The sequence below is a fragment of the Rhinopithecus bieti genome, unplaced genomic scaffold, assembly GCF_001698545.2.
Source record: "Rhinopithecus bieti isolate Rb0 unplaced genomic scaffold, ASM169854v2 scaffold_60, whole genome shotgun sequence".
NCBI classification, from domain to species: domain Eukaryota; kingdom Metazoa; phylum Chordata; class Mammalia; order Primates; family Cercopithecidae; genus Rhinopithecus; species Rhinopithecus bieti.
The window spans coordinates 499543-509800 of record NW_016803192.1 but is presented as its reverse complement, the minus strand read 5'-3'; the positions used below and the strand labels follow the sequence as shown (position 1 = coordinate 509800).

General features: G+C 36.0%; 1 protein-coding gene across 9 annotated transcripts in view; it reads left to right on the top strand.

Annotated features, from left to right (window-relative positions):
- RBMS3 (RNA binding motif single stranded interacting protein 3) overlaps nt 1-10258 on the top strand; it is a 763768-nt gene that overhangs the window by 470234 nt on the left and 283276 nt on the right. For all 9 annotated transcript variants that reach the window (XM_017868338.1, XM_017868350.1, XM_017868345.1 and 6 more), the window contains exon 5: nt 4725-4882. In XM_017868338.1, the coding sequence (XP_017723827.1) occupies nt 4725-4882 (158 nt within the window). The remainder of the gene's footprint in view (nt 1-4724; nt 4883-10258) is intronic.

Genomic DNA, 10258 nt, shown 5'->3' with positions numbered 1-10258 from the left:
AAAAAAAAAAAAAAAAAAAAAAAAAGAAATTCAGAGAAAGCATTTAAAATATTTTATAACAATTGACATTAACATAATATCTAATCCAATATGTAATTTGGTGTCTGTTGAGTGTAATAATAAAAAGTTGGACTTGCATTTTGCATATCCTTTTATTTTCTATTAATTTATTTTCATTATATTCTACAAATATATTGATCAATGGCATATTGGAAATAAAAATAGTTCACGCTCCAGGGAGTTTAAGAAATTACTCTAAAATCTCAATTTAGTGTTAGTACTTTAGCTACTTCCAGAGCATTTAAATGTCATTCCATCAAATGTGAATGTTATTAGATTGTTTTTCAGTTTTAAAATTGTGTTCTAATAGCTTTTTTCAGAATTGTGTTTCTGTAATAGCCATAATGCATACTCAAAAACCCAGACATAACCTTTGATCTAGATGGGGCAGTGTTTTCTTGTCCTCTACAAGTATTCATTTGCTTAGCCACCTTGAAATGTTCTGAAGTTCTGAAATTGTCTTAAACTGCTCAAAAGCAAGTGAATGCCAATAAATCTGATTTTGATGGCATACGTACACTAAAACCTGAGAAAAGGAAGTCGTTTCAGGGAAAATAAATTATTTACATATTTTTGCATAAGATGACAGATCTGGGCTCCCATTAACAATGGAGAGGATACTTTTCTAACTTTTAATGAGCTTTTGTCAAAACTAAACAATAAACCAAGAAATCCTTATACAAATGAAAAAATGTAGAAACAGACCAAAATGGGGGAGTTACTTATAGTGACATGGACAGTCAAATGTAATAGATGTATGAATTGTAGTCATATACGTTTACAATCTAATATACACTGCACAATATTCATTCAATGACTATGTGTAGAATACTAGCTAAGGCTAGGAGCTCTTTTTTCATAACCTTCACTCTTTAACTCAAGCTTATTGACGAACAGACAAAAGTGAATAAAACAAGGAATTCAGATATATTTATTTTTGTCTGTGTAATATTCTTTTGAACCACAACCTGCTATTTATTAATCATTGGATTTTAAGAACAAAGTCAGTGTTGTAAATTGGCAATAACATCAGCTTAAGTATAAAAGACCTGGGCTCTATTTCTAGCCTCTTCTTCTAGCTGAGTGGCCTTGGGCAGGTCATAATCTCACCACTAGTTTCTGCTTTTTTCCATCTGTTAGATGATAAGACTGGATAAGATGCCACCTTAGATCCATTTAGGAGCTCTGTCCATAAAATTTAAGTTAAAAAATTATAAAAGATCTTTTGATTGCAGTTATCCTGTGAAAACCTTTCTGGAAAATTGAAAGGAAAGTGCTCTTTGTTTCATAGTGCCAATGAACCTTTTGAAAATGACCATCCATTTACATAAACCTGATATATAAATATAATTGAAAGTAAAAATATAAATGTATGTACTATTTTAAAGTTTATTTTATGCATAATTTAAATTCTATTTTCAACCAATATATTCAAGACTAATACTGCATTCATTTCAAAGAACAGAATTACTTAAATAACACTCCCCAATGTCATATTCTTCCCATGAATACAGATTAACGAATGACACTATCCAATATGCTACTGTCTCTGTGAATACAAATTAAAGAGTTGGTCTTGTTGTTTGAATTTGGATTCAGAAAATAGCTTACCAGGCAATCCCTTATGTACTGAGCCCTGCGTATTTATGGTACACCATTTTGAGCAGCTGCAATGCATTCAGTACTCAGGGAATTTGGAAATGACTTTGAATTTGGATAAACTGGTGCACTGATGCCTGGAGAAAATTCTAAGATCTATATAGTACCTGAGACAATGGCGTAGACTGTGATTATTAAACTGATCAAGGGCAAAGGGGTATTGAATATTGAGCAAATTCCAACCCATTCATAGGATTGTCATGTGCTGTGGCCCATTCATTGGTAAGCTCTGGGTTGATGAGGAACTCCAAAGCTCTGGGGCATATATTTCTTGTATGACTTGAGTAGTTCTAGACATGTGGGACTCAGAAATCACATCATAAGAAAGTTGTTCATTTCTCAATTCTTTTTAAAATCTGATTCTTCCTAGTAAAAAGACTCAGTCTGGTGCTAGTGTGCTTCTAACACTTCCATTAATTATTAATTCCCTTTGCAACAGAGAGTCAAGCGGGAGCACCAAAGCCTTCTGCAAACAGTATCTAGCTATAATTTGAAAACATTAGTTTGTTCACTGTTTTTATAGTAACCTTCTATTTACAGCAAGTAATACTGGCCTTTTAGTTATGGTAACAACACAAAGTTATTTTTTTAAATAGATTTATTTAAGCCCCAGAGGTATGTTTATTTAGAAAAAAATTAAAATAAGTAACAACCTATGACTGTCAAAAATTTCTAACATTTGGTATTTCAAATAATTGAAGCTTGAGAAACATTGGACTGGTGGAAAATACACTGAGCTGGAAGATAGGAAAATTAGTCACTAAATCTCATTTTAACCCCGTCACTAATTATTAGATTGTCCTTTGGCAAGATGGTGAATCTTTCATGTCTCTATTTCCTCATTATCCAGTAAGTGTAATGATATTTGCCAAACTACTTTTGGAGCGACAATGTGAAGATTAAATGATAAATGGTGAAATACTATGAACTGAAAGTTATATGTAGATAAGGTTCATTATTATGTATCTGAAATGTCCCTTTGTTTTTTAATTTATCGCCTCACAGAAACAAAAACAAGATCAAACCATTTAAAGAAGAAGAATATTATCTCTGTTTTTTTCTCTAGGACCATTACAGTTATTGGTGGTGGTAGTGATGATGGTGGTGGTGAAAATGGGGTGTGTGTGTGTGTGTGTGTGTGCATGTGTGTGTTTATGTATATGTCTGTGGCAGAGAAAGAGAGAGGGAGATTGACTTCACTCATTCAGTCTCTATATGTAAACTATTCCTAAATATTAAGACTCTAGTCATCTTTTCCAGATTATATGTTATTTTGCTATTTCCCACAGTACTCAAAACTTGAAAAGTAAACTAGGTTTAAAATGAAATGAATATTACATCATATTCACTCCAAGTTTTAATAAAATATCACAACCTATCTGAATATTTAGTTATTAAAATACAGAAATTTAGTTGCACACAAAATTACTTCGTTGACCTGAAACAATTATTTGCCCGATTCTTGTTTTATTGTAACTTTTTTATTGGGTTTTTAAAACCATAAATATCTAGACTAATATGATCTCTTTCTCACAAAAGATATTTTACTGTTACATAATACCATTTCTATAGACTTCAGGATTTCTTTTCTAATTTAGTCTCTGGCTTATCCTTGAAACTAAAGTTTCTGTTTGGTTAAAATATAATAGTTCAATTAAGTATCTGGTACATTTTGATATTAATGACTAATCTGTCAAATTTTTGACTATTTTATTTGAGACATAAATACAACTAAGTTCTAAATTATTACTTCATTATATAAAATAGAGAAAATTGATACACACAGAAATAACTCTAGCAATTGTGGTTTTGTTTCCCATTCTATTAAGCAAAGCTTATTTAAGCATTATTGCTGCTGAAATAGGAGATGATAGACATCATAATCTTATTTGTATATAAATATTTAGGCTTGGTCTAGGACAGTAGTTCTCAAACTTAAGCCGTCATCAGGATCACCTGGAGGGCTTGTCAAAACACAGATTTCTTGGCCCACTCTCAGATTCTGCTTCAGTAGTTCTGTGGTGGGGCCTGAGAAATTGTGTTTCCAATAAGTTCCCAGGTGAGGTTAAGGCTGATGTTGCATTTCTGGGACTATACTTTGAGACTCGTTGGTCTAGTGGAAGGCAGTAGACCAGAGCAATAAATCCAATGGACTTTGGTGATAGGCCCAGATTTCAGCCCTGACTTTGGCACTTATGAGCTGTGTAACTTGGATAAGTTAAGGATCCATTTTGTCATCCATAAAAAGGTAATTATATCTATTAAGAATATTGAATGAAATAATGTATGTTAAGTGTTTGGAACTATGCTTAGCATATTATGAACTCTCACTAAATGCAACATCAGTAACTAATTGTGATGGTAGTAAGAGTGGTAGTCATAGAAGTAGTGGTTAATAGTAATAAAAAAGAATATACACATTTGCCTTAGTTCAATTTGCATTAAAAGTTTTTTAGTAGGCCGGATGTAGTGGCTCACACCTGTAATCCTAGCATTTGGGAAGCCAAGGCGGGTGGATCATTTGAGGTCAGGAGTTAGAGACCAGCCTGGCTAACACGGTGAAACCCCGTCTCTACCAAAAATACAAAAAAAAAAAATTAGCTGGGCATGGTGGCGGGCACCTGTAGTCCCAGCTACTTGGGATGCTGAGGCAGGAGAATGGCATAAACCCGGGAGGCAGAGCTTGCAGTGAGCCGAGATCATGCTACTGCACTCCAACTTGGGCGACAGAGCAAGACCCCACCTAAAAAAAAAAAAAAGAAAGAAAGTGTATTAGTCTTTCTAAGGAATGAGGGACAGAGAGCTTGGCTTTCAGTGGTCATTTTGTCTATGATAAACATTCTGCACGATACAGCAGTAAAAAGAAGTAATGCCCCTAGTGAAAGCACTTTCAAGAGCACTTTGGAGATTATTATCTACATTGCAGTTTAAACAAAAGTTTCTCCATTTGTACAATGTTTCTCAATACTCAGAACTTACCACATTTGTTTCTTTCCTTCCCTTAGCAACAAGAGCAAGACCCAACAAACCTATACATCTCAAATCTCCCCATTTCTATGGATGAGCAGGAACTTGAGAATATGCTGAAACCCTTTGGACATGTCATTTCCACAAGAATACTAAGAGACGCTAATGGAGTCAGCAGAGGTGTTGGCTTTGCCAGGTAAAATTCTTTCTTTATATGTAATCGATCTTTCCTCATTGTTCTTTTTAAATTCCATTCCTTTTTTAGTACTAGAGCCCAAAGCAATAGAATATGCACACACACACACACAAAATTAAAAGTAGCTTATCAAATCTGTCATCCCTCTGTATCTTTGCTTGGAGCTAAAGAATTTCAATGTAATTATAAACAAATTGTGCTTGTTAAAAATGTACGTAGAATGTGTTTATGTGTCCTGAGTCATAGTAACATACATACTCAGTTCCCAGTCCTCTCTGTGCCTATAGATCAACTAAATCAGATGCTGCCAATACCTGACAGAGATAATAAATGCCCAGTACCCCAAAGCAAAACAGCCCATGTGGTGAACAAAGCATCTAAATGTTTTTGCATCAATTTCCAAAAAAGGGTGCTAGCATTTCTCAGTAAAGAGAAAATAAAAGAAAGGAAACATTTAGAGAAACAGGAATTACTGAGAAGACCCAATAAACCCAGAAATACAAGGGAGGTCAAGAAGTCATTTGCATTTAAGAGACCCTGGCTATGTGTTTTTGATATTTTAGGCAGAACAGGGAAAAAAATGTATTCCTTTCATTGTAAGAAAAGGAAGAGTAATTTTCATTTTAACTTCGAAGGAATGTTTACAAAAGAGGATCTCAGCCAGGAATGGAGTTTAAATAGTTGTACCTGCTGTGCTTTCATGAAAAACAAAGCTAAAGAAACCACAGAGTGAAAGAAACTGCTCAAAGACAATGAAGAAAAATAAAAGTCTTGTCTCTATGGCTTGGTTTATGTGTGTCTCCCGCTGATTTAACATGGATGAATGGATGGATGTTAAGTGTTATGTGGAAGTCAGCCCATTGCAGACAAGTTTGTTCATCTAGGATAAACTCTGCTATCACTTGAAAAACCATTCCAAGGCCAGGAGCGATGGCTCACGCCTGTAATCCCAGCACTTTGGGAGGCAGAAACGGGCAGATCAAGAGGTCAGGAATTCAAGACCAGAAAAAAATGAAAAACCATTCCAAACTATCTTCCGTTAACTCACTTTAGAAGATAACAAATTGTCATGTATATGCTAACTAATCTCCAACTCTGTTTCCTTGGAGTTATGGTTGTGGACCACGTGTGAAAATTCTTCTTACTCTCCATAATGTATACATAGTAAACCAGTAGACATATGCAAGGTACATGCTTGATGATTTGAATAGAAATAAACAGAATGAAGAAAATCTCCCTAACTTAAATATGTGCATGAGGTATTCAGGCTTTCAGGACATTGACACCTGTTGATTTTCATGGCCAAGGCAGAGCTTATGACACCAGTTGGATCTCTGAATTTAGCCAATGTAGTCATTCTTATATAGTGTACAACTGGCTATTGGAGGTCTGAGCAATATGGGAGTTCACTGAACCAGCTGCTGTATTTCACTTTACATACCATGCACATTCCTTTGGTTCTTCCCCCATCCCCTGCCCTCCAATAACTCTCCAATAAATTAGTTTCTCCTTCATTTGAACTCCTGCTGGGAAATAAATGCATTTCAAATTCATTAAGAGAACATATTTCCAAAAAGACCTACAGTGATTTTTTTTTTTCTTTAAACAAAGGATGTGTTGGTACAAAGTATATTAGTTTCCTAGGTCTGACATAACAAAATGTCACAGAACAGTAGCTCATATAGCATAAATTTATTTTCTTACAATTCTGGAGGCTAGAAGTCAGAGATCAAGGTGTCTTTATAGCTGGCTTCTTGTGACACCTTTCTTCGTGGCTTGTAAATGGCTGTGTGCACCATCTGTCCTCACATGGCTTTCCTTCTGTGCATTCCTGTGTCTTAATCTCTTCTTATAAAAGCACCAAGTCATACTGCATTAGGGCCCACCCTAATGGCCTCATTTTAACTTAATTCCCCCTTTAAAGACCCTGTCTCCAAATACAGTCACATTGTGAAGTATTGGGAGTTAGGACTTCAACATATGAATTTTGTAGGGGACACAATTCAGTTCATAACACAAAGATTCAAACACAATGAGAGTTTGCTTAAAATGAAGCATACTTTTCTTAAGTACAGAGTCAAGTAATATATATTCTAAAAGGCAAAACTATAATGCTGGTATATGAGCTCATGAAAGAATAAAACTTACAAAGTTATTTTTCTTTAGGAACTGAGGAAGGATGGGAATTTTACATTTTATCTCTGTTGTGAATGCAGTCCCTCTCTCTCCTCCATTGCATTTTGCATATAGAAGCCACAGTGAGCACTTCAATATTCAAATCTCATCATGTCAGGGTCCTGCTTACAATCCTTCAACGTTTCACTTGCCAACCTCTCCAGCATCATTCTTGACACTGCACACCATCCTGACTTTGACTCTTTCTGTCTCATGTTCAGGGAAAAGTCGCCCTTCTTGCCTGGTTATACTTTGCATGGCTCTTCTCCTGACTTCTGCCTACTCATCTCTCAGGCATTGGATTAAACATCTTTTCTTCAAAGAATTTTTCACTGACTTCCAATCTTTGGCTTTAGACAAAGTTAGCTCTTGTTACAGCTCCTATAAAAGTTTTGATTTTTCTTTCAAATAAAATATATCACAATTACAATAAATTCATTGTTTAATCTCTGGCTTCACCAAATGGATTGTACATTTCCTTAAGTCAAGTTTTCTTTTTCATTGTTGGATGGATGACTGGATATGTGGCTAGTGAATTTCGTGATTACCATTCTGTGAAGTTTCAGAATAGCTAAATTCACTGGTCTTTTACAGCTTTGAGCTTCAAATATGAATTAGCAGTCACATTACAATTCTGAAATTTAGGTCTCTGTACTCTAAATAATGTCTTTTCCAATTTCAGAAAGTGGTATGTGCACTGAAAAGGCAAACATAGTTTCAAGACCAGTCACTGATTTCTTATGCCTAAGAAATAAAAATGAAGTGTGAGTCTGACTCTCTTTTGAAAGAAGCCGGGAAACCGACACAGAAAAAGTATTTCATTCTCCATGTATCTTAGACTTTAACGTTTGAGGATCAGAATCCCACATGATTAACCTAATTTAATGGGGTGAGAAAATATTGTTAGCTGTACCATAAATAGATCTGCCCAAATTCCTACTTTGCTATATAACATTTGCTGTGCATTTTCTCAAGCAATTATGGCTTTTGCCTTAACTAATTTGATCATTCACAACTTAATTCTTGCACAAATGTTTCTCCTTTTAAGAATATTATCCTGTCCCTTTTCCACTCGGCTTTTCTCATCTGAAATTTTCCCTCTGAACCACAAAACAGAGATGATTTCAGTCACCATTTCTTGATTCTTCCAAGAATAGTACATAGCAAGTGAGAGAAAGTATCGTATTACATAAAGATGTCTTGGGACAGTGGTTCTCAAAGTGTGGTTCCCAAATCAGCAGCTGCAGTGCTTCCTAAAAACTTGTTAGAAATGCGAATTTCCTGCCCCCAACCTACCGAATTAACAATCTGGTGGTGAGGGTGTTCAGCAGTGTGTAATCTGTGTACTAACAAGCACCTTAGATGACTCTAAAAGCACTCTAAAACTTGAGAAGCTTTGCCTTAGGGCATTAGTACTTGTTCTTAGGACCGTCTGAATGATCTGTGAAAACTCTGATTGCTGGGCTCACTCTTAAAGTTTCTGATTTAATTGGTTTGGGGTGAGACTCAATTATTTGCATTTCTAACAAGTTTCCAAATGATACTTACACTACAGATAAGGGAACCACCCTTTGAGAACTACTGCTTTAAAGTTATCTGTGATTTTTCCAGGTGGAGTTGATTACTGTTGATGCCTGATTTACATTGTTTTACTTTATCAAAATTACTAATAAGGAACTATCCCCCTTCCTCTTCCTCATGGCTTCTTCTTTATATCTGTCCAATACTTAGAATAGTGACACATAATTGAACTTGAGCAAATTTCTTATGATAAATAAATGAAATCACTTTAAGGTTTGGGGTTTTAAAAAAACATAGCAATATGCAGAAAGACATTTGATGATAATGATAAACCAATTGTAAGATAGAGTACTGGAATATTAGAAAAATCTTTGGTAGCACCAGCCCAACTAGTATTAGCTCACAAATTGTTTCTCCCTGTAGGAGTTTACAGTTCCACAGGCATTATTAAAAGAATATGCTGACTGTGGCCCGGGGTGGTGGCTCACGCCTGTAATCCCAGCACTTTGGGAGGCCGAGGCGGGTGGATCACAAGGTCAGGAGATCCAGACCATCCTGGCTAACACGGCGAACCCCATCTCTACTAAAAATATAAAAAAATTAGCCGGACGTGGTGGCGGGCGCCTGTAGTCCCAGCTACTTCAGAGGCTGAGGCAGGAGAATAGCGTGAACCCAGGAGGCCGATCTTGCAGTTAGCCGAGATCGCGCCATTGCAGTCTACCTTGGGTGACAGAGCAGGACTCCGTCTCAGAAACAAACAAACAAAAAACAAAACAAAACAAAACAAAACATGCTGACTGGGCACGGTGGCTCACACCTGTAATCCCAGCACTTCGGGAGGACAAGGTGGGCAGATCAAGAGGTCAGGAGTTTGAGGCCAGTCTGGCCAACATAGTGAGACCTCATCTCTACTAAAAATACAAAAAATTAGCCAGGCCTGGTGGCACATGCCTGTAATCCCAGCTACTCGGGAGGCTGAGGCATGAGAATCGCTTGAACCTGGGAGGTGGAGGTTGCAGTGAGCCAAGATCGCATCATTGCACTCCAGCCCGCAAGATAGTGCAAGACTCCGTCTCAGACGACAAAAAAAAAAAAAAAAAAGGAAGAATGTGCTCATTTAATTGGGAGAATACCCATCAATAATTGTGTCTAGTAAATTGTTGTACATATCTCTTGAATTTATGACTATCTCAATTCAGAAAACCTGAATAATTCTTTTAGTGGACTTCATTTTGAATGTTACTATTGGTGACTTCTAACCATCAGATGTGGTCCTTAATTCATATACAAGGGATTCCAAAATTCCTTTGACTGGAAAGAATCCCCCCAATATTATTTTACTTGCAACTATACATTAATCTTCTTTGATAACCATCTCTTCAAAGTAAAAGGAGTATCTTCACTTTATATTTAAAACGCTGAACTTCAAAGCATTGATTTGAATGCCAGTAGGGCGTACAGACAGCACAATTACAGAGTTTTCAAAGTTCCAGAAGCACAAGATAGTGTCTGAAATTACAGACATTTTATTTTATTTTGTGTGTGTGTGTGTTGTGTTTTTTTTTTTTTTTTTTTTACTCTCTTGTAACTTGAAACAATTTTGTAAGATCCACCCCCCTCCAGGCAGCATTTTATAGCCAAGTTATAAACCTCTAAAAACAGAAGTTTACGGTGGGAATG